This window comes from Brassica napus, chromosome A9, assembly GCF_020379485.1.
Source record: "Brassica napus cultivar Da-Ae chromosome A9, Da-Ae, whole genome shotgun sequence".
Classification (NCBI taxonomy): domain Eukaryota; kingdom Viridiplantae; phylum Streptophyta; class Magnoliopsida; order Brassicales; family Brassicaceae; genus Brassica; species Brassica napus.
Genome location: NC_063442.1, coordinates 32,526,498 through 32,550,689, shown reverse-complemented (window position 1 = coordinate 32,550,689; position 24,192 = coordinate 32,526,498). Strand labels below are relative to the sequence as shown.

At 35.3% G+C, this 24,192-nt stretch overlaps 1 protein-coding gene and 2 long non-coding RNA genes across 3 annotated transcripts; 1 reads left to right on the top strand and 2 right to left on the bottom strand.

The window, feature by feature from the left end:
• Nucleotides 1-10,242: 10,242 nt before the first annotated feature.
• LOC106426083 lies at nucleotides 10,243-11,344 on the bottom strand. Its single transcript, XR_001285249.3, has 3 exons — nucleotides 11,199-11,344; nucleotides 10,851-10,989; nucleotides 10,243-10,605 (listed from the first exon to the last, which is right to left on the bottom strand). It is a non-coding gene; the product is annotated as an uncharacterized LOC106426083 (long non-coding RNA).
• A 5,053-nt stretch (nucleotides 11,345-16,397) lies between these two features.
• Nucleotides 16,398-18,226, top strand: LOC106351989. The gene is made up of 3 exons (XR_001271478.3): nucleotides 16,398-17,014; nucleotides 17,367-17,448; nucleotides 17,655-18,226. It is a non-coding gene; the product is annotated as an uncharacterized LOC106351989 (long non-coding RNA).
• Nucleotides 18,227-20,732: 2,506 nt separating this feature from the next.
• Nucleotides 20,733-21,295, bottom strand: LOC125578178 (glycine-rich cell wall structural protein 1.0-like). The gene is made up of 2 exons (XM_048740515.1): nucleotides 21,233-21,295; nucleotides 20,733-21,188 (listed from the first exon to the last, which is right to left on the bottom strand). The coding sequence occupies exons 1-2, from the start codon at nucleotides 21,293-21,295 to the stop codon at nucleotides 20,733-20,735; spliced, it is 519 nt and encodes a 172-aa protein (XP_048596472.1).
• Between the last annotated feature and the right edge of the window lie 2,897 nt (nucleotides 21,296-24,192).

The window sequence follows — 24,192 nt, the reverse complement described above, 5'->3', positions numbered from 1 at the left end:
ATCTCTCTTGGGTCATTTGGGCTGATTAAGAAATCAAATCCAATTCTCACATTTTTTTACTTTAGGCCATTGAGTCCAAGTTCAAATAATTTTTTTTCAACTATTTTTAATTATTATTTTTTTCTTTTCTTAATATAATTTAATCATTCATAAAAAAAATTGAATTTTTTCATTGAAAAGTATAAATCTTTATTAAAAGTATGTATTTTTTTATTAAAATATTAACCACATAATAAAATTAGTTTATCAGAGTTATACCAACTTAATTCATTAAAGAAATAAAGTTTAATTTTTTTTAACATAAATAGTCATTTAAAATGAAATACAATAAATAAAAATAAAAAGTTTAAGTCTTTTATAAAATAAAATATAAATATATGAAAATATGACATTTACTAAATATTTTTCAATTGAAAAAAAAACAAAAATAAATCCGCGCTTTGAAAGCGCGGATCAAAATCTAGTAATCTAATTATCAGAGAACCAAAACACAAGCGGCAATCCAAAGATGCGTGCATGGATAATATTGGGCTGAAATCTACATTTTTGCTTGTTGCATAAAAATAGATTTTCAACATTTTAAAATTATTTCTCCATTAGTTATAGATAACAACTTGTAAAAAACTTAAAATATTAATTGAAAATATTTAAATTGATCAAGTATTTTTGTTGATAGCTATTGAAAATTATATAGTAAAAAGAAATAATAGATTTAATTACAAATACTTATTACACTACAAGAAAACGTAACTTTAACGAGGAAGTTTAACGAGGAAAAATAATCCTCGTAAAAAAACGTTAATTTTGCGAGGAAAGTACGTGGAGAAAGAAAAGTATCGTTATTTCGTCGTAAGGTAACGAAAAAACATATTCGTCGTAAAGACGATGTAAATTGACGTGGCTTTTACGAGGAAACAGTTTTTCCTCGTAAAAGCCACGTAAATTTCGCGAGTGCTTTACGACGAAATATTTTACGTGTACTTAACGAGGAAATTTTGAATCCACCAACTTGGTAGGTGGCTCACGTTTTTTTTTGGCCATACAATTAATTTTCGTCGTAATTTCATAGTAAAATTACAACTACCAGATTCGAAATTTTCTATAAATATGGATGTTGGAACATCATTTTAAACACACCAACAACAAAAAACGTGAAAGAAAAAAAAATGGCTGGCTCTGGGACTATTTACGAGTTGCGGAATTGGATGTATATGCATAGAGATGCTAACGGGAGAGTGACGAAAGAATACCTTGCGGGGCTGGAGACATTTATGCACCAAGCAGATTCAACACCGCTCGCCCAAGAAAGTGGTAAGATGTTCTGTCCTTGTCGGAAATGCAACAATTCGAAATTGGCAAACCGTGAAAATGTTTGGAAGCATTTAATAAATAGAGGTTTCACGCCAAATTACTATATCTGGTTTCAACATGGGGAAGGTTATAATTATGATCAGAATGAAGCTAGTAGTAGTAATAGCAATTTTCAGGAAGAACCGGTTAATCATCATTTGCATAATGAACATAGTTACCATCAGGAGGAGATGGTAGATTATGATAGGGTTCATGATATGGTAGCTGATGCATTCGTAGCTCATGATGAAGATGAAGAACCTAATATAGATGCAAAAAAGTTTTACGGAATGTTAAACGCGGCGAATCAACCACTTTACAGTGGTTGTAGAGAAGGTCTCTCTAAATTGTCGTTGGCTGCTAGAATGATGAATATTAAAACTGATCACAATCTACCTGAAAGTTGCATGAACGAATGGGCGGACTTGTTTAAAGAGTATTTGCCGGAAGACAATGTGTCTGCTGATTCTTATTATGAGATTCAGAAATTAGTTTATAGTCTTGGGTTGCCTTCGGAGATGATAGATGTCTGCATCGACAACTGCATGATCTATTGGGGAGATGATGAGAAGCTAGAAGTATGTCGATTCTGCAAGAAGCCACGATTCAAGCCGCAAGGACGGGGACGTAATAGGGTACCGTACCAAAGGATGTGGTACCTACCAATTACAGACAGATTGAAAAGATTGTATCAATCAGAGCAGACTGCTGCAAAGATGAGATGGCATGCCGAGCATACTCAGACGGATGGTGAGATGACTCATCCATCAGATGCAAGAGCCTGGAAACATTTCAACAAAGTACATCCGGATTTTGCTAGCAATAGCCGGAATGTGTATCTCGGATTATGCACAGATGGATTTAGTCCGTTCGGAATGTCAGGGAGACAATATTCATTGTGGCCAGTCTTTCTTACGCCATACAACCTGCCACCGGAGATGTGCATGCAACGGGAGTTGCTATTCTTGACGATATTGATACCTGGTCCGAACCATCCAAAAAGGTCCCTGGATGTTTTCCTACAACCACTGATAAAAGAGTTGAAGGATTTGTGGTCAACAGGGGTGAGGACGTATGACTGTTCAACGAAGACGAATTTTACGATGCGAGCTATGCTTTTGTGGACCATAAGTGACTTTCCTGCATATGGGATGTTGTCTGGATGGACTACACATGGGAGATTAGCTTGTCCATATTGTAATGGAACGACAGATGCGTTTCAACTGAAGAATGGTAGGAAGACAAGTTGGTTTGATTGTCATCGTCGATTTCTTCCCATTGGCCATCCTTACCGAAGAAACAAGAATTTGTTTAGGCACAAAAGGGTTGTGAGAGACACTCCTCCACCATATCTAACTGGAGAACAAATTGAAGCACAAATCGACTACTACGGAGCTAACGAAACAGTTCGTTGGGGTGGTAATTGGCATGTCCCTCGTAATATGCCTGATTCTTACGGTGTTCATCACAACTGGCACAAGAAGAGTATATTTTGGGAGTTGCCATATTGGAAGGATCTTCTTCTGCGCCACAACCTCGATGTGATGCATATAGAGAAGAATTTCTTTGAGAACATCATGAATACAATATTGAATGTCCCAGGGAAGACAAAAGACAACATAAAATCGAGGTTGGACTTGCCGGATATTTGCTCAAGAAGCGAGTTACATATTAAAAGCAATGGACAAGTTCCCGTTCCGATATTCAGACTGTCTTCAGAAAAAAAGTCGGTGTTGTTCAACTGGGTGGCATCAGAAGTGAAGTTCCCCGATGGGTATGTTTCAAATCTCTCTAGATGTGTTGAAAAGGGTCAAAAGTTCTCTGGGATGAAGAGTCATGATTGTCATGTCTTTATGCAACGACTACTGCCCTTTGCATTTGCGGAGCTACTTCCAACAAACGTACATGAAGCACTTGCAGGTTCGTAGTGTTTTATATCACAATAATTTTATAACGGTCTAGTTTGCAAAATAATATACGACTAACAATGTGTTTAATTGTTTTTGGAATATAAAAGGCATTGGAGCATTTTTCAGGGATCTGAGCACACGCACTCTTAAAGAAGAAGTTGTAGAACAGCTTCAGGAGAACATTCCCATCTTATTGTGCAACTTGGAGAAGATATTTCCTCCTGGATTTTTTGACGTCATGGAGCATCTAGCTGTCCACCTCCCATATGAAGCATTGCTTCGTGGACCTGTACATTACGGATGGATGTATCAGTATGAGCGAGCCATGAAATATTTGAAGGGAAAAGCAAAGAACCTCGCCAAAGTTGAAGGTTCTATAATTGCTGGAAGTTTGACGGAAGAAGTTTCTCACTTCACATCGTACTACTTTGCGTCAAAAGTACGTACCCGTAGAAGAGCTCCAAGAAGATATGATGATGGTGGAGTTGCGCCAACATATGCAGTTGCTGGTGTTCCAGACATCTTTAGCCAGATTGGACGACTCGGTGGGAAGTCTAAAGAGGTTTGGTGGTCGAGTGAACAAGACGCTCATAGTGCACACACCTATATTCTACTCAATTGCGAGGATCCATTGATGCGTTATTTTGAAAGGTAACATATATGGACACTTCAAAACACATATAATTAATTATATAATTGCAAGAGATTCATTCCTATGAAATGTGATTAATTTTACAGCCTATTTGTTTCTCAAGTCGAAGAAACATTTCCTGGTATATCCACAAGTGACGTAGACAAAAGGAAAGATCAGCACTTCATTAAGTGGTTGCGGAATCAGGTATTATAACTCAAACTATTTTTTCATACATGATTTGTATTTTAATGTTCTCTTTATTTTTGCAGGTTGATTATGACGACGATGCAGATTATCCTAAGTGGTTACACGAAGTAATTCAATCTCCACTTGTAAAGGTCACCACATCACAGATGTATTTCACACGAGGCTACACTTTTCACACATATGAGTATGGTAGACAGCGGGCGACCAGTAACTATGGAATATGTGTGAAAGGGGAAACAGATTTCTACGGGATCTTGACGGAGATTATTGAAGTCGAATTTCCAGGGATACTGAAGCTGAAATGCGTCATCTTCAAATGTGAATGGTTCGACCCCGTCGTCAACAGAGGTGTTCGGTCTAACAAATTTGGTGTAGTTGATGTCAACGGTGGACGTCGGTACAACAAATTCGAGCCTTTCATCTTAGCTTCACAAGCAGACCAAGTTAGCTTCCTTCCATACCCTCGGATGAGAGATTCGGGTATAAATTGGTTAGCAGTGATCAAAGTTACACCTCGAGGACGAATCATCAGTGGAGAAGAACCACCATTGCAAGAAGAACAGATAAATGAAGTCGAGGAACCTGAACAAGAAGTTGATGACATCCTTCTCATTGATCCGCATAATCACGAATACGAAGATCTTACCGATGATGCCACAGACGAAGCTGTAGAAGACGAGTTTAATGAAAATGATGATATTTCTAGTGATGACGAGAATGTCGATGTATCCGATTGATGTATTTGATTTTGTGTAGTTTGTTTTATGAATAAGGTAATGTGAGAGTTTGTTTTATGAATAAGGTAATGTGGGAGTTTGTTTTATGAATAAGAAATTGTGGGAGTTTGTTTTATAAATAAGTAAATGTGGGAATTGTGGTTTGGAATGGAAATAAGAGATGGGGTTTGGAATATATGAAGTAGAAGATAAGGAATATGGGGTTTTGGGGTTTGGGGTTTCGGATTTTAGGGATTTAAACGTACTGCTCGTTAATTCCTCGTAATTTGACGTCGAATGTACGACGTAATCCTCGTTTATTCCACGTAGGACAGAATCGTCGTAAAGAACTCGTTAGCTTACGTGGAAATAACGACGAAAGTAAAAAAAAATAAAGAAAGCGAAACACGTTAATTCCACGAAGGACGGAATCGTCGTAAAGACCTCGTAAGGTAAATTGACGTAAATACCACGTAAAGTAAATGACGAAGGAGGCACTCTTTAATTCCACGTAGGATGATTTCGTCGTAAACACCTCGTAACAGAAATCGTCGTAAAAACCTCGTAGACTTAAAAACTAGAAAAAAAAGGAAAAGAAGAGAGACACCAGATTTACATGTGGCAAGACTTCCAGCAATTATAATACTTAAGTCTCGCCCACATAAATTCTAATATCTTCTTCTCTTTCTTTTTTTCCAAATATTTCTAATTTGGTGAAAAGCGAGACTAGCTACTTCCTCATAGTATAAAAACTAGAAAAAAGAAAAAAAGAAAGATACTAGAATTATATGTGGCGAGACTTAAGTCTCACCCACATAAATTCTAATATCTTCTTTTCTTCTTTTTTTTTTAAATATTTCTAATTTGAAAAGTATTTTGGTGAGGAGTGTGATTTGAGATAGGGTGTGTTTTGTGAGTTTGTGTGTGTGGTTTGAGAAGGAAAGTTGTGGGTATTTATAGAAAATAAAGGCTCGCTAATTCCTCGTAACTGGTTAACTCGTTAATTCCACGTAACCCATTTCGTCGTAAAAACGTCGTTAACGAAAACGCGGGCCTTTGTATTTCGTCGCTATTTCGTCGTAAATGAAAACGCGGGCCTCTGTAATTCCTCGTAAGTTTACGAGGAAATTACGAGGACAAGTAATCTTATATATATCCCGAGCGAGCTCGCTCCGTCTTTCCTCTCCACTTCCTCTCCACTTCCTCCCTAATTCGTAGCAATGGTAAGTCTCTCTAATTCCTCTCTAGTTTGATTAGTTTAGGATAGATTAGGTGGTTAGTATAGGGAATTTAGATAGGTTTACGGATCTTATGTTATTTAGTGTTGATTAGGTGGATAATGTTGGGAAGTATATTGTTCACGAAAATTTAAAAAATTAAATTTTTTTCTCAGGTTCGAAAAGGTAGACTTACTGCCCATTACAGAGAGATGTTCGGTGAGCCGGGTAGTCGTTTAGACCCGTCGTCTTCTTCAGCTCCCGGTTCTTCGGGTCAGGAGACTGTCCCCGAGACTCAGTACACTCAGAGAGTCATTGGATCTCCTTCTTCTAGTGCACCATCGGTTCCTCACGTGCCTCCCCAGATGGCTCCTCCTCCTGTGCCTCCTACGATGCCGGCACCTCCGATGCCCGCGGCCGAGATTCATCCCGATTTGATGGTGCCTCCGAGTGCTCCTTACTCGCAGTACACCGTAGAGGACATTCTCCGTCTGCCAGGCAGAGAAGGTTTACCAGTCATCGACCCCGACCGACCGGACGGAACTTTATGGTATGTTTCATTATTTTTTTATTCTTTTTAAATTCTTTTATAACTTTAAAAAATAATTTATATTTTAAATTTGTATTTTTCAGGTGGGGGATTGACGGATGTCTTGCATCGGACGTAACCGACACGATAAAAGGTTACTTCTCCATGCCACATCCGAACTGGAAAACGACGCCCCACTACGTCAGAAAGACGTGGTTCAAAATTTACGCTGTAAGTTCTATTAATTAAATATATATCTTTAAATTTTTTTATTATTTATATATATTTTTTTTCTGAAAAACTAATTATAAATTATTTTTTCCAACAGCAAAAATATAATTGGGCCTTGGGGATCACTGAGAGGGTGAGGAAGAAGTTTGTCGCGAAGGCGAAAGTTCGCTTGTTGGACACGGTCTCCAACTGGAAGGGTGACTGGATCGTGAAGGGGTATGAGCGTGGCAAACCCGCTGAGCTCACCACGGATGTCTGGGATGGCCTCATCCGATATTGGCGTCTTCCTGATTCCATTAGAATCGCCCAGTCTTGCTCTAACTCCCGTAACACAGTCGATGAGCACGGGAACGGGCCGATGCTTCACACTACGGGCCAAAAACCCCACGCCGGTGTCCGTTTGGAAATGGTAATTAAAAATTTAATTATATTAAATTTTTAGTATATTTTTATATATATTCTAATTAACAACTTTCTTAAATGTTTTTTTAGGCCAAAGAGACGGGAGAATTCCCGTCTCTTATGCAACTTTACGAGAGGACCCACAAGAACAAGGCGGGCCGATTTATAGATGGCAAGTCCGAGCAAATCTACAACGATTTGGCTGCTCGGGTTGAAGAACGCCAGACCCAGCTGACCCAACAGTCCACCGATGGATTACCCGTCACCTTATCCACACCTGAAGTGGATAAGCTTTACGAGGAGGTAAATTTTCTAAAATTTTAATTTTTTTAAATATTCATTTAATTTAACTTTAAATTTTTACTAACAAAATTTATTTTTTGTTTTTAAGGTTGTCCCTAAAAAAAAGGGACGGACGTTGGGGATTGGTTCCGTCAACGATGTTCCGAGAGCGACATCGTCTTATGTTCAGCGACGGGATGATGAAGTCTCTCAGCTGCGTAGGGAGTCCGAAGAGCTGCGTAGAGAGTCTACTCAGCTGCGATCTCGTATGGGTGGACTCGAGGGCTTCTTGGACGTTGTAGCGGCCACAAATCCGGAATGGGCGACTTTGTTGAGGACCATGCGACAACAAAATCCTATCCCAGGCCAGTCACCGACCAACGACTCACATGCCGAGGCGGATGTTCAGGCGAGGAGTGATGAATTCTACGAGGCGATTAACGACCACCCTTAGTTCTTTTTAATTTCGGTTCTTGTATTATGAATTCAAAACTTATTTATATATAAAATATTTTGGTTTTGATTTTTTTAGAATTTTAATTTTATTAATAATTTAAATAATTTAAATTATATTTATAATTATAATTTTTTATATTTCTATAAAATAATGAAACGAAGTAAATTCGTAGCTAATTTTGCGGCTTCTTTACGTGTAAGCTTAACGTGGTTTTTACGAGGAAACATTTACAAGGAAATAACGTGGAAATCTATCAAGGTTTTTATGTTTTCTTTACGTGGAAAGCTGTCAAGGTATTTACGTTTATTTTACGAGTATTTATTTACGAGGGTTTTACGAGGAAAGTTTTTCGTGGTATTTACGAGGAAACTTAGCGACGTCCTTACGTGGAATCTTTACGTGGTCTTTACGATGAAATATCCTCCTTCGCTTTTACGACGAAATTATTTCCTCGCTACCTTACGACGAATTAGCGAGGATATATGCGTTACGACAAACGTATAACGACGAAACGGGTTTCCTCGCTAATTCGTCGTAACACTGCTTTTACGACGAAGTAACGAGGAAAACTGCCCTCGTAAAACTTGTGTTTTCTTGTAGTGTTATATTTCCAATATGCATGAAAACTGTAGAAAATACATTTTTTTAATAATGGAGGGGGGGGGGGGGGATGTTATTTTAGGTCTAGAAATGCTTGGTTCGAACTCATGTGTTACTGTTATCTTACCTTACTTAACAAAATTAAACGTTTTAATGGAAAATTACATACAAGAAGCAAATGGGTGGTTTCGTGTTATCGCAGTAGAAATCAATAAATGGGTGTCTCAAACCCGTCATTTCTGACTGTAACGTCATATGAGGATACAACGGAAGATTATTTTACTGTTGTTTGCATGACCATAAAGGTATCTTAATTGAGATTTAGATGCTATTAATTAATGGCCATTTGGTTTAGTGGACAAAAGGAAGGATCCAATGTTGTTCCTAAGTGCTACTTACGTTGGTGAGAGCAAAAATCAGCGGCGAGGTTTGCTTAATCATGGAATGAATAAACGCATCGGTAATAGTCCAAACTTTAGTTAATCCAACACAGATTATGGGTTTACTTCATCCAAATTAAGACTGGCTAGTAAATTTTCTAATTGATGGACTTATTAGCTTCCAACAATATGAACTAAAGAAAGTGTTATTTTATGGAGACCAACGCCACTCAGTGATGATTATCACGTATGTTGACAACGCTAATATCACATACGATAAAAAAAATGTTGGTGTAGCATTTCATTGCACTGACAAGTTGGTTTATTTGATGAATCAGATGACTAAGAGTTGTTGTTTGACAACGAGATTTGTTGATGAAAGCCACGTTCCCATGTAGAGACATAGAGTATGATCCTCCCAAAGCGATTGTTCCTGCCCCGACGATCTTGATACTATGAGTACGTACGGAGTATAGTTGTTGTTTTGAAGGAAGCTTGAGTCATTTGTTGAGACTTGAAAGGCCAAATGAGGAGATACGTAGGTTTGAGATGCTTCATACGACAAGCGGACAAGGCTATCAACAAAATCAGTTAGCCTCGGAACAATTTTCAAAGTTACTTCCAGCTGAGCTAAGCTAATCATATAAACTTTTAATTTCAAGTAATCAATCATCCATTTATCAATCTTGGAAACGGTTTGAATGCATCTTTGAAGCTCAAATAATATAGAGGAAGACACCTTATGAGGCTATGACCATTGGCGGAGCCAGCTCTTTAGGAGGATGGTCATTTAACCCAGTGGATTTTCTTACGAAAAAATTACATGTATTTCTTTAAGAAAAAATAACTGAGAAAATATTACAAAAACTAGTTTATTGTGAAATTTACCCTCCTAGAATATTTGCATGGCATGGCCACTGGCCATGATTGATGATCTGTGTTGGAAACTTCAATCTGACCAATTGATATTCGGTATTGAGATGATAGCAAGAGGTTCTGGAAGATCCATTTATGAAGCCGAGAAGGCCTTGACATGAGAGGAAGACTCAGACTGACACTTTTAATGGATGTAGTTGCGCTCAGTGAGCAGGATAGTAACACTGTGTGAAATATTAAAGAGGGCTGCAAATAGAGCTCCATGTCGTTGTCCATTCTCTCATACTATATGAAAGTAAGAACATAAAATTTAAGGCTTGAAGAGGACAAAGATGAAACATAAACCTGTCATTACTTTCTTGCTTAAAGTTCTCACAAGAGATGTATTTATACTAAAAGGTTAACACCCCTAGTTGAGTGTATAGTTATATCTTCTGGACACATTTCTTCATTGGATCCAAGAAGCTTAAATCGATTTTGGAGTGTTATTGGTTTCTTTGATATTTACATTTCCAATTCTGTTTCATACTCACTTCTTATTTCCAAGACATAAAGATTTGCGTCACTTTTTGTCTATACAAATTTCTGATAGCCAATCAGAAATCTGATTTTTCCATGCTGAATTCATAACACCAAAGTTCTTTCTTTCACAAATACCACCATCTGGTTTCTTTATCACTCTCCAAGTTTATCTGCTTAGATTTCTTCAAGAGTTTTATGAAAACCATTTTCTTGAGTCGTCGTCCATGTGATCTAAGTTTCCTTACACTTGCGCAACAATTCTATGTATTTCTGCTCCAGCCACTGATGTTATCTGCAGCAAAGTACATCATTTTTAAGGCTGATCTCAAAGATATAAGTATAGTGTATACCTACCTGAGTTTTGAGCTTCCGATTTCTTTCTAAAATGAGTCATGCAATAGTTTTGAATTTCCTTTATCACTAATTATACTCACACTTTTCATATATGATATTATAATTAAAACTGGAATACATAGTAGAGAGTTTTGTTTTCTAGAGAAAAAATATAATTTTCAAAAGCAAGCGAGTGTTATTTACCCTGGAATAAAGGAAGATGTTAATTTGCATTTTTTGAGTCGAACTGATTCATCAGCGGGAACCTTTGTAGCTTCAAGGGCTTATCGTAGAGAGGATCCTGAGGTTATCACAGAAAAAATTATAGCAGCAGCAAAAGCTCCTGCCAAAGATATATTTGTATCTGAGGTCAAGAAATCTTAATGAAAAAAATGGTAGTCACAGTTCAAGAAAATGCTAAATCGTTTGCAAAAGATCTACCATACACGTATGGTCCTAATTGTTAAAGTGTTTGGAACTGGCTAATGGGTGGAACGATGTCTAATTCAGTTTGTCTTAACCAATCATAATTTGCAATGTTACTGAGAGTACCTTCACATTTTGGTTGATAATGACCACCTTCGTACGTGACTCCACCTCCTAACTCACCACCACCGCCTTCGTGTCCTCCAAACAGTCTCTGACCGCACATCAAGTAGTACCTTCTTCCTCGGCCACCACCTATTCCTCGTATCTCCCTCCAGCAGGGCCGGCTTACAAGAGGGGACAAGCGGTGCGACCGTTCCGGGTCCGAGTCCGTGTCCCCCGTGTAATAATAAATAAGGGGTCCAATTTTTTATAAATCTATATTTTTATATATAAAAAATTATAAATACAATAAATAAAATTGAAAAGGGCCCAAAATTATTTGATTTTATTTTCATTACAAAATATACAAAATATTATTGATTAAATTTTAAAAATATTTTAAACATTATATCTATATAAATTTTAGAGAGTAAAAAAATTTTTTTTTGCCCTAGGGCCCCTAGCAGTGTTGAGCCGGCCCTGCCCTCCAGATCACGGTTTCTATCATTTCCGCCATAGCCTTTGAAATAGACGGGTGACTGGAGATTTCCAGTAGAAAACTGACATTTTGCTGTGGATTTCATGGCCATGGATTTTGATTTAGGGTAGATTTAGGTTTAGACATAGAGTTTATATAGGAGAAGTATCAATGGGGAGGTGAAACAAAACATCTTAAGATGAGGAAAAAATATGGCATTGAAGAAGATGAAGTGGAAGAGTCTCGAGGGAAAGACTCTCGATGCTTGAAGATGAAACAGGTTTGTCCGTATGCCAGGGTGGGCCGAATGGAAATTTTATGAAATGCAGAAGCCCAATCTAACCCACCAGCAGTGAATTGGCGATTTAAACTTTTTGATTGGTCCAAAAGTTTAAAATGGCTCCTTTAATCCTTTTTATATGTTGAGATAATGTTTGTTAGGTCCGGATATTTAATCCGGACCCAAAACCCAAACCGATCCAAAAAACTGGTCAGATGGGTAATGCTATTTTGCCCCATTGAATCTTGTTGTAAATGACTCGCGGTTCTTAGACACGACCGACCCAAATCTGAGATCTGATGGAATACTCCAAATACCCAAAATTTAATCTGATTATGCGTTATTATTTGTATTAATAACCTATTTATAACCCATTTCAACTGGTTTTAAGTCCGAAAAATGATGGGCCTTGGCTATATTACAACCCGTTTAAGTGCTGATTCAAGATAGTAGCATGACTTGTTTATTCTAGCTGTTTCTATTGATCATGTGAGATGTTTGGACTTAGTAATTCATTAAAAAACTATCAACTAAAACTACAATTGAAGTCCGACTCCTATTGAAATACCACATGACCACATTAAAGCTTTGATAACTATCTCACAAAATAACTAATCTCTTATATATTAATTGAAAAATATTACAATATTGTTTTGTAGCCACGTGTCACCACGAGAATGAAATTCAGAATTATTAAAGAAATAGGTTGATTCATCTTAATTTATATTATATTTTTTATTAAACTAACTATTAAATTGACAAATAGTGTACAAAAGATTATTTTCACACTTTCCTTAAATAAAAGTTACAGAATTATCTAATATGATTAACGTATATATAACAATTAATGATTATGAATAATAAATATTTGATAACAATTTTTGTGTTTTACCTCATTTTTTTAATTTTATATTATTAAAAGATATTAAACAACCAAATTAACCATATAATAAAAAATTATTTTTTTTCTTGTATATTACATTTTGAATCTTTAAAATGACTATAAATTACTAAAATCGTTAAATGTTTGACACTAAAATTTTGTGATCAATAGTTTAACTTTTTTGGTAATAACAAGATACAAACGACCATAAATAGTATGAATATGAGGTTTCATTTACTAGACATTCATGTTATATATTAATATATTTTAAAATTAAACTATATAACATAAAAAAGTACTTAAATATGATAATTTATAAATTTGTGTTGAAAAAGTATTGAAACCATAGTATTTTAATTTTCAAATTTGCATTCAAAAAATCGCACATTAGAAATTTTGTCCATGTCATTGAAATTTAGTTAAATACCATATAAAATTAATAAAACATCGTAAACAAAAAAAATGTGTTGTTTTGATTTATGTGCTTACTCTAATTTAATTCTATACATAATACGTAAATGAATACAAATAAATAATACTATATAACAATTATTTATATATATAACATTTATTCCGCGTAATTGCGCGGATCTTAAGCTAATATAAGGATATTTGTATAAAAATTCTAATAAAATGTTCAAAATTAAATTCTCATTTAGTCTCCGATTCGATATGGACCCAACAGGACCCGAATCGACAAATTCTAATTACTTTATTGGTCCAAATATCTAAGAACCAAACTGACATAAACCCGACATGATCCGAACCGACAAATTCTAATTACTCTATTAGATCTAAATATCTAGGATTCGAAGGACTCGGATCCGATAAGACCCAAACTGAATGCCCATGCCTAATGTTGATCGTTGTAATGTCTTTTTTTCTTTACTACAGTCAAATACAGAGCGTGGTTATATGTGATTTCTTTTCATAACATAGATACACTTAGGTTTTGTTTTCTTTTACTTAAACATCATCTAGTTTATGGACTTCTATCTTAAGTTTAGCCTCTTCCCTCCTGTTCCTTTTAGTTTTTTTTTTCTCCGCGTGATTATTTTTTGTTTATGCACTTATAAACAAAGTCAATGATTAGGTTGGGAAAAGTCAGAAGAAAATATACAATTATAAACAAGTCTATGCAAAGTTCTTTGTATTTGATGTGAATCCGTGAAGACAAAACTCACTCAATAGTACTTCTCTGGATCTATTTTAACAGAGATTATACAATTGGTCCCTTATAAAAACCACCTATACGCAAAAGAGAAAGAGAAAGAAAAGAAATCAAAGTAATAAAAGAGGAGACTTATCATTATTAATTAATTGTATTCGTTATAATCACTAGAGTCTTTGTCCGCGATACGCGCAGAAAATGGGGGTTGAAAAAATTATTAAGTAATATTTTTTAATATTATTAAGAATTTATTTGCTAAGTTCAATTATGTTTTGTTTGGAAGTTGACATTTTCTATAAGTTTTTGACATAGGTGGATGGATTAAAATGTCAGGAAATAGATGATAATAAATTAGTTTAAAGGAAGAAAAACAGATGAGAAATTATTTTGTTGCAGTCAAGGAGAATGAAAGATATTGAGGAACAATAATGTTTTTAGGTTGAAAAGAATTGTACACCATAAAGGTCACACTTATCAAAGTCACCTATGCGATCAAGTTTGATAACTCAATTAGTTATGAAAAGATACCGTGAAGAATATATTATTTTATTAGTTACAAAAAAAAAGAATATATTATTATAATTCACTTAAACTTACAATCATAAAACTTTGGTTTGAACGCTGGTGGATTGCATATCTGGTGGACTACAAAATACATTCATAATTTAAAATGGTATGATTTTGAATAAGGAAATACTATATCTTAGGAGTCATGACACACCTTTTGGTTTGTTGCGTGATCCGAGTGGACGTCCTCTTTTTCTTTTTATGTGTGTTCCCTGTAGAAGTTTGGAAACAAAAAATTTTAGGTGTTAAAATTATTTTATTTTTTTTCAAAAGAGCTTGAGTTTTTTTTTGAGGAGTTGGTTGCATTGTTATCCTATCGCGATGGAATAGAGAATGGATGCTTGTGCATGGTCGGATTAGTAAATATTTTAAAGTTTTTCGTTTTTTCGAATAAGTATATTTATGAATTTGGCTACTTAACGAGAGCTAGGGGATTTGGGGTTTAAGTAGCAGAATATTGGCATTATGTAATATTGACATGGCTATTAATATTGATGACACATTGTATAGCTAAATATGACATATATAATTATATTTAATGTTAATTTATAATTTTGGTTAAGGTAATAACTCATATATTACAATTCATGTTGATATTGTTTTTATAGTGAATTTTCAAATTATGATAATAATTCATACATCATCACTAAAATAAATATATTCGAATATGATAATCAATTTCGAAATATTGTTTTGTTTTAATATAATTATACAACTTCATAACTAAACTTAAAAAACAACAAAATTCTATACTTAAATAAATACTTAATCGTTAAATATTTAGTATTTTATATATCAACAATTTTAAAAAATTAGTTTTAACTTTTGATAACTATACAATTATGTATACAAATTTATTAATTATAAGTAACCAAAATAGATAGATAGAAAAATATATCTAAGTCTAAGATTTTAGATATATACATATATATTCTTAAAATAATTGCAGAAAACAAATCTATTTTTATTTTAAGTTTAGTTAATTTATATTTAGTTAATTCTATTATATGTAGTTAAAACAAATACTAAAATACGATTCTTGGTATAGCATACAAATAATTCAATGAAAAAAATAATCTATGATTTTTCAAAAATTGATTACTAACCTTCTTTAGTTTTATCAGATTTGTCGAGAGCAGCTTCATTCCATCTATAGTGAAATTCTTAATTTTGTAGTTTATATGTAATTTTACTACAATATATTTTAATTTCTATTTTATTAGGTTATCAAAACGATATGTGAGTTATGTATTTAAAAAATATTTTCATCGTTTATATGGTTGTTGTGTTTTCAGGAATTTCTAATTTACGTTCCTTCAAGACTTTTGATCTTAAGTTTTGCAAGGCTTTTGAATTTTTTTAGAACAGTACGACTTATCATTCGAAATTGGAAGATGCAATTATTATTATTTACTTACGAATTCTGTCAGCAATTTGTTATAAGAAGAATTCATCAGCTATACTCTTCAGCCATTCGATCACTATTTTAGTAATTCGAATGAGTTAAAATTTTATAATATCTGAGGAGACAAAAAATTGGGAGAAAGCCATTTGTATTATAATTTTTTGTGAGGGTGACATTAAGTTTGGTTATTAAAAATATATGAATAATTTTCAATTCCATTACAAAAGACATTACTCTGTACATATGTCAGGCTCAATATAACAGAAAGATCATGTGGGTGGAGATTATTATATCTAATCTAATTATATAAAGTAATGTGTGCTTCTCTCACATGAAGCCACGTCACTAAGTTGGATGTCCACAGCGCGACACCTGTCCCTTTTACAGAAACTCTGCTTTTCATTTAACTTTAGGCGGAAAAACTTTGGGCTTTCTGGTGTTTTTATAATTACAGCCCAAAATCAATCAGACCTTTTGTCTTCATCTCTTTACGCCGCTAGGGTTCGTGTTCTTCGAATAAGCTAACTCTAAGAAAAATCAGAAGCGTTCCCACACACCTGGTGTTTTGAGGAATTTTGCTGAATGAAATCGAGATGAAGAATCTCTTTGTTTATCTCCACTCGCGTCGTGTACTCTTCTATTCTACTAAACCGAAGCCGTCCCTTCTGAAGAACAAGAAGTATTTTTCTCGACAAATCTGACTCTGCATTGTCTCGATCGATGTTCCATCCCCTCGCTCCGATACCGTCGTTTGTTGCATTCAAAAATACTCATTTAGGCTAGCTTTTAACACCACTGACCCACGTCTCCCAGACCTATAAATAAGGGTTCTCGGTCTGCTAGATTCACCAGATTCTCCTTTTGGCATCATTGGAATCCTTAGAAAATCTCGCACCAGGAATGGCTGTCCCAACGATTTTACTCGCCAACTTCAAAGCTGGAAGCCATTCCAACACCGTCAGAGTCCGATTGTTTAGATTCTGGGAAGTCTGAAACTTTAAGAAATGCGGCAAACTCATGGCTTAAGTGTCTCATGGGTGTCGACATGCTCCTCAGGTAATTTCGGTGTCATTTAACTCTTTTTTTGAGAAAAAATTCATATAACTCTTTGTTCCTCCTTTAACTGCTTTTTAATTCAGACTGGAAAGTTAAATTCCTTTTGTTTTTGACCTATCACCTTCGACAATGATTCAAGGTCCTGTTAACACACACTGGTTAACGCTTTCAAACAGGAAGGCTCATTTATAAACCATTATAAACCATTACTTTCATTATAAACATTTGGATTTGGATGATGTTGAGGTGAACCCATATGTGCTTGCTTTGTTTTTTTTTTTTTGTTTCTGGGACAGCCATTGCTTCCCATTTCTTCATTTGAATACTTGATTTACTTCTTTCACTTTTTCAGGTCAAACTTGGAGAGCTAGAAGATTTTGAAATCAATGCTATTAATGACAAGCTGCATCGCTCACAAGCTCCTTCTTGACAAGGTAATATGACAGAGAATCCTCATTTGGTTCATAACTAATTTGACAGATTTGTGGTTATGTAAAATATACTGTTAAAGATGATCTTTGCTCAGTATAATTTTAATGACTGTACATGACTTCATTATGCTAATTGCATATTTAAACTGTTATCTTAAGGCATTAGATATGTATCTCATGCATTCATGTGTCTGTTGTGAGTTTTCTAGGCTGGTGATCTTTTTGCTTCAGCCTTTAAAAGTGTTACCACTCAACAGAGGTAGATAGAATCATAACAAGTGGGTGAAGACGACCTCGAGGCTCTTTCTGTAGGAAGTACGAGACTTGCGACCGTTTTACCTTTTTAAGTTGTGTTTTCTGCAAATGGCGTACAAGCTGTCCTTCCTAACATGAGAATTCTATTGATCCAACAAAGCAAGTAAAGCTTGGATTCGGTACTAGGCTGGAGCCTCGCAAAAAGTCTATGGTGTTCAAGAGGATCATATTTTGTGCAACTAGGGCAACATCTTAATACAACAGTTTTTCATTGAGGAGTTTGTTGTTGATCCCAACTCTGGGGAGAAGGTTAACTTCTTATTTTCTACTCTTAGCTTTTTACACATTAAAAGTGCAGCCTTTTTCTATTTGCAGGAGTTTTACTGCTTTCTTAATGTATATTTTTTTCTCCCCATAGGCTCATGCAAGTATAAATTCTATATGTAGTTTATACGTTCTCATCTGCATATGTTTATATTTGATGTTGGTACTGCCTCCATGGTTAATATATTTTGTTTTGTTGATCTACCTAGCTAAGAATAGTTTTACATGGAATTCTTTGAAGGAAAAAAATATATTTATACTGTTTTCTTCTACTAGAGTTTGGCTTTTGATCTAAAAAAAATGCTCCTGGCGAGGATCCATGTATTTGTTATCTTCTATTTGGGGTAAGATTTAAAAGTAAATTTCTTAAGATATGTGAAAGCTTTTGAGGTCAATTACTATCCTTTCAGTTTAGATCTTGCCAGAGAAACTCAATGATGATTGAAGTATGTATTATCTCCTTTCAGTTGAGATCTTGCCAGATAAACTCAATGATGATTGCAGTATGTATTATCTCTTGATATATGATTGATTCTGGTGTTTTTCCTTCTGTTTTATCATCATAAATTCTATGTATTCTTTTATATGTACAATTATTAGTTTTATTTCTGGGCAAAAGTTAGTAATGAAGTTGTAGTCAGTTCTTTTGTATAATAACCAACAACAAACAAATTATTTATGAATATCCTATCTCAATCGAAGAACTTCTCTAAGTATTCATACGTTAAGTTGGCTAATTTTATATACCATAAATCAACTTCACAATCTTGCATACTCACTGCAAAACATCTAATTCCTCATAAAGCTTTACCTCAGCCCGTCTTATCAATCAATATTTTTTAAACAGTTAAACACATTAACCAAAATAACTAAACTCAAATAACAATGAAATAATGTCAGCTAGCTAGCGTGAATAGACCACCAGAAACAAATAGTCATTTTTATTGAAAATTCAAGTAATATGCTTTGTATAGTAGGACTAAAATCCTAACACTCACCTTACACACAATACAAAATCTCCATGAGATGCAATTGTTGTCATGACTCTACGGTAGTAAATTACTACGGCAACCAACACAAACCAAACTCAAAATACTTAAGTTGTTATTATCTTACGGTCCACTTCTACTTCAATGGAGAAAACAATTTATATTGGCTTATATTTTTGCTAAAACAATAAAAATTGCACTAGCCCCCACAAAGAAATACTACTACCGGACTCAATAATATAAATCAGGAGGTCCGCAACAATAGCTAACCTATAAAACTCATGTTATTTCCACCAATGCACTCGCTCGACCAAAATCGCACTCTATTATATGCAGCAGAACCACACTTGATTAAATAATAAAGCCCAACTATAAAAACTCAAAATAATATAAAAAACATGATTTTCATTTTCAATTGTCCATCCATCGATTTAACTTTACACAAACAAACAACCTACAACATCAAATTGCAAACCAACCTCTACCATTGGATTTGCATATTAACAATCATATATTTGTACATAAAATATAAATGTAACACATCCCGCCCGTAGGACGGGCCGATCCTAGTTTTTCTATATAATACACGTACCTGCAGTTTCCAAAGGGGGTGTAGGAGGTGGGTTCTCCATTCCTTTCATATCTGGACCTTAGAAGAAAACCAATTGTCAGATAGAGAGCCATATTAAGATTTGTATTCTGTTGGCTTGTAAAAGAATTTCTTACACTTACGTAGTCTTTTGGAGTAGTGCTTTGGTTAGAGCTTGGTAGACAGTTCCTATGGTGATTTCACTATTGATTTTGATAATATGAAACAGAAAGCTGGGTTTTTCTGTAGTGTTTTTAGAAATAGTGTCTTTCCACTTTTTCTTATGACGAAACTTTGGAAATTTAATTCTCTCGGAGGAAGATTGAAGAAGGATGTTAATGGTTAAGATATGAGAATATATTTTTTACGTTATTGGAAGAAAATAACATTTACTCTCTTGGGTTTGACTTGTTCTATAAAGCCTTAATTTATGCTATTCAATACTTCTGTTAATTCTTTTATTTTAGTTTTTTTAATATTTGGAAATGAGATTATTCTTGTCGTTAATTGATAGATTCTGCTGCTTTTACGTGAAAATCTATATTATCAGTCTAGATTGTCTTCTTACCTTCTCTGCATGATCTCATGAGCAAGTTCTTTCGCACCATTGATTGGTATTATTCCATTTTCACAAAGACTACGTAAAAACCCCCATTTTCACAAAGACTGGTATTATTCCATTACATGTCTTCTACACCAAGACTTAGCATTTACTTCTGTTACCGTTACTCCTCTTCTCAGCCACTATCTCAGCCGCTCCTTTCCCTCTCCCCAACCCCATCTCCAACCATCTCTCCCGTCCCACGCAGACCCGGCTCAAGACTTCCATAGGCCCTGTGCTATATATTAAAATAAATATATACACATTATTTAAAATAATTAAAACAATGACATGTTAAAAGTTTGTGGATTGAAGATATTTTTGATTTACAAATTCACCAAGGTAAAGACACGTGTTTCTGGCTTCTTCTTCCCCAGTGATATATACCCATAACTCTGAACTTTCTTCGGTCCTTTCCCTTGTGCATATTTGTTGGATAATGATATTTTTATAAATTTTTGGGCCCTAAATCTTAAGGAAATTTAAGAACAAATTTAAGAGCCTGTGCTTAAGCACTCCTCGCACACCCCTAAAGCCGGTCCTGGTCCCACGCACCTCCCCCACTCCCCCTCGCACATCCTCCACCTCCCCACTCGACCCAAAGCAGCTCAAAGCCCTCGAATCCCTCAACATCCTCACCCTCAAGAACCCCTGCAACCACCACCACCCCTCCTCCAAAAAACCCGCCACCACCGTCGTAACCTGCGACACCGGCTCCCCATTCCGCCTCGTCACCTCCCTCTCCTTCACAAACTGCTCCTCCGATCTCTCCATCTCCTCCACAGCCCTCAAAGCCCTCTCCCCCTCCCTCACCTCCCTCTCTTTCCACAACTGCCCTTCCCTCTCCCCTCCCCCTCACCTCCCGGACTCGCTCCACTCCTTCTCCCCCGTCTCCTCCTTCCCCCGCCTCTCGGGACTCTCCCTCGCTCGCCTCGTCAACCTCACCGACCTCACTGTCTCCTCCGTCCCCGTCTCCACCTCGGGGCTATTCGTCATCCTCGGGAACATGCACGACATCGTCTCCCTCACCATCTCCCACGCCAATCTCTCCGGGAACATCCCAAAATCCTTCCACTCGAATCTCACATTCATCGACTTATCGGATAATCTCATCAAAGGACCAATACCCACTTCGATTACTTGTCGTCGAACTTGTTCTCCGGCGAGATACCCGACAGCATCGGGAGTCGAAAATTGAATGTGTGAAAGTGAATCGATGAGAACTCAGCCGAGAAAGTTTCAAGCGGAGAAGACGAAGTGGGGGAGGAGAAGAGACGGCGTGGATCCATAGTAGGGTTGGAAGCTCTTTTTGAATTGGGCTAATTGCTTTTTATTCGAACTGGGCTGATAACACTCTCTTGACCCACTGTCGTTGGGCATTTTTCTCTTAATATAGGCACATTAGAAACAAAAGCCCAAAGTTTTAATTGAAATGTTCTGATTGGCTAAATTTAATAAGTGGCGTGGACAGCTTTAGAAGGTTTTATTAGTTCTTTTTAGTATAGTATAGATTCTAGCAAAGTCTTTCTGAAAAAAAGGTAAAGGAGAAAAGACCATAGAAGGGAAAGAGTCAAACATTGTGAGCAACTAGTTTCAAAAGTAGTGGGCTTATATTATTTGATGTGTGAATACTTAAACATATACCGAGTAAATTTGGAATGACAGAGATAAAGAAATGAATCAAAGAGCGGGAGACGGGTTGTTGCGCTCGTGAGCAATGATTGAATTTCAATCATAACTTTGTAGGTCGATGTGGGGGAACCTCCATGCACCCCTTCTTCACATCTTAACCTTAAATTTTAATTTTTTCTAATTTGATTTAGACGGTACATGATCATATGTGTATGTAATCATGAAGTAAAACAATGCATGAGGTAGAATTAGCATCCATCAAACGATAGAATTGCTGAACAATTTTTTATGTCAGTGTCTTGACTCACTTTACTAATTTACATAATTCCAAATTATGTTTGAGTATTCTACAATTCACACACAGGTACATATATTTCTGTGTCAATTTAAACTATACCACATCTACAACATCAATACAAACTACTAAATTACGAGCTTTTGTTATTTTGAGGATACCATATTATACCGGGGGTTTTTGGTGCTAAGACTATACCATTACACCGTACACATAAAAAACAAAACGTAAAACCTTTTTCAAAAAAAAAAGAAAAAACAAAACGTTTTCTAACCCGATACTTTGAATCGAAATGTAAAGTATTAAAAATATTTGACACACTTTAACAAAAAAAAAGAAGCTTTCTTGTACACTTGTTTCTATTGCTGTATTGCAATGAAATACATAATTTAAATGGACGAATAATACATATGCTACGAACCTTTCTCTCGTTTTGTCTTGCAAGAAAAAAATGATTTTAAACATACGTGATGCGTGCATGTACTTGCATACTGTTGTTTGGATCTCTAGGGCCGTTCCTCGCTCGTCACAGCTTTTATACTTGGTTAGTGATCCAGAACAGGAACCCGACACGGGACATGCTCTTACAGTGGGGGATTCAAGTGGATGATTGTTGCTTGCTCTGCAATTCACATCAGGAATCACGAGATTACCTCTACTTCTCATGTAACTTCAGCATCGACTTATGGGGAAAGGTAGCAAGAACACTACAACTCACACCTCATCGAAGTTGGCAGGCCACACTAAATCAAATGACTACTCTCCTTTCACCACTACCGCAAAGGCTTCTCTCCCTTCTTGCATGGCAATCAACCTTGTTCTGGATTTGGGGAGAAATAAACGTGCGCCTTCACTTTCATATTTTCCGATCGACTGATCAAGTCTTCAAACTTCTGGATAGATAACTAAGGAACAAGCTCCAATCGTTTCGTAATTCCAACCCCACAAGATCTTCGACCATGTTGCAGAGTTGGTTTCGGAATGGCTGATTCTCTTTGAAATCTCCAATGCTGGAAACTAGGCCTGGGCATAAAATCCGAAACCCGAAATCCGAACCGAACCCGAACCGAAAAATCCGACCCGTTATCCGATCCAAAATGTAAAAATACCGAACATATCTTGTAGGGTGGTACAAAAAATATCCGAACCCGAAGTGTTATTAACCGAACCCGAACGGGTAACCCAAAAAATTTGAAACTAATAGTTAATATAAATATTTTAAAATATATATAAGTATTTCAATTATTAAATTCAATATTTGTGGTTATATGATATATAATAATAAATATTAAATTTTTAATAAATAATTTAAGTAGACAATTAGTTATAAATAAGTATTTAATAATTTGCTAATTGAAATAAAAAATCTACTCTTTATAAGGTAATACATATTGTTTACAAATAATGTTTGTTTTCATGCTTGATTTAACATTTTATTGTTATTTATCAGTTTTATGTGTGATATATTAATTTTTATTTAATTTAGATGTTTTTCTTTATGTTTTGCTTTAATTTTTTTTTTCTTCAGTTATATCTGAACCGAACCGGTATAACCCGAATCCGTATGATATATGATTACTTTATGGATTTTAAGACGCAATACAATTTTGAACCGAATCCGAAGTGTTATTATCCGAACCCGACCCTTACTAATAAAATTTTAGTATGGGACCTAGGAACGTAAACCCAAAAATCCGAAAATCCGAAAAATCCGATCCGAATGCCAACGGATACCCGAACGTCCAGGCCTACTGGAAACTAAGGCTTTCTTCTTCTATCACTCTTGGGCTTCCTATTTGGACTTTAAACAAGGTTGTTGGGTTTTACTTGTTTGATATATTTTTCGGACAAAAATATATTAGAATCTATAATTTTTGTAAAAAATTTGATCTTTTTATTTAAATTAAGCAAAATGTTTACAAAAAAATTAAAAAATAATCATATATTTCGTTTTTGATAATGCCATAAACAAAAAGGAAAAAAATTTGCCTTTTCATGAAAGAAAAAAGTGGTGGTGGTTTTAAGGAGAAAACTAAAAGCATCTTTAATCTCACTGCAAAAT

Excerpts from the sequence above, each read along its gene's own strand:
- LOC125578178 (XM_048740515.1), bottom strand. The coding sequence starts at position 21,295 with ATGAATGTGAGATTCGAGTGGAAGGATTTTGGGATGTTCCCGGAGAGA. Across the intron at positions 21,189-21,232 it reads AGAGATTGGCGTGGGAGATG|CCCCGAGGTGGAGACGGGGA; the intron begins GTGAGGGAGACG and ends GATGACGAATAG.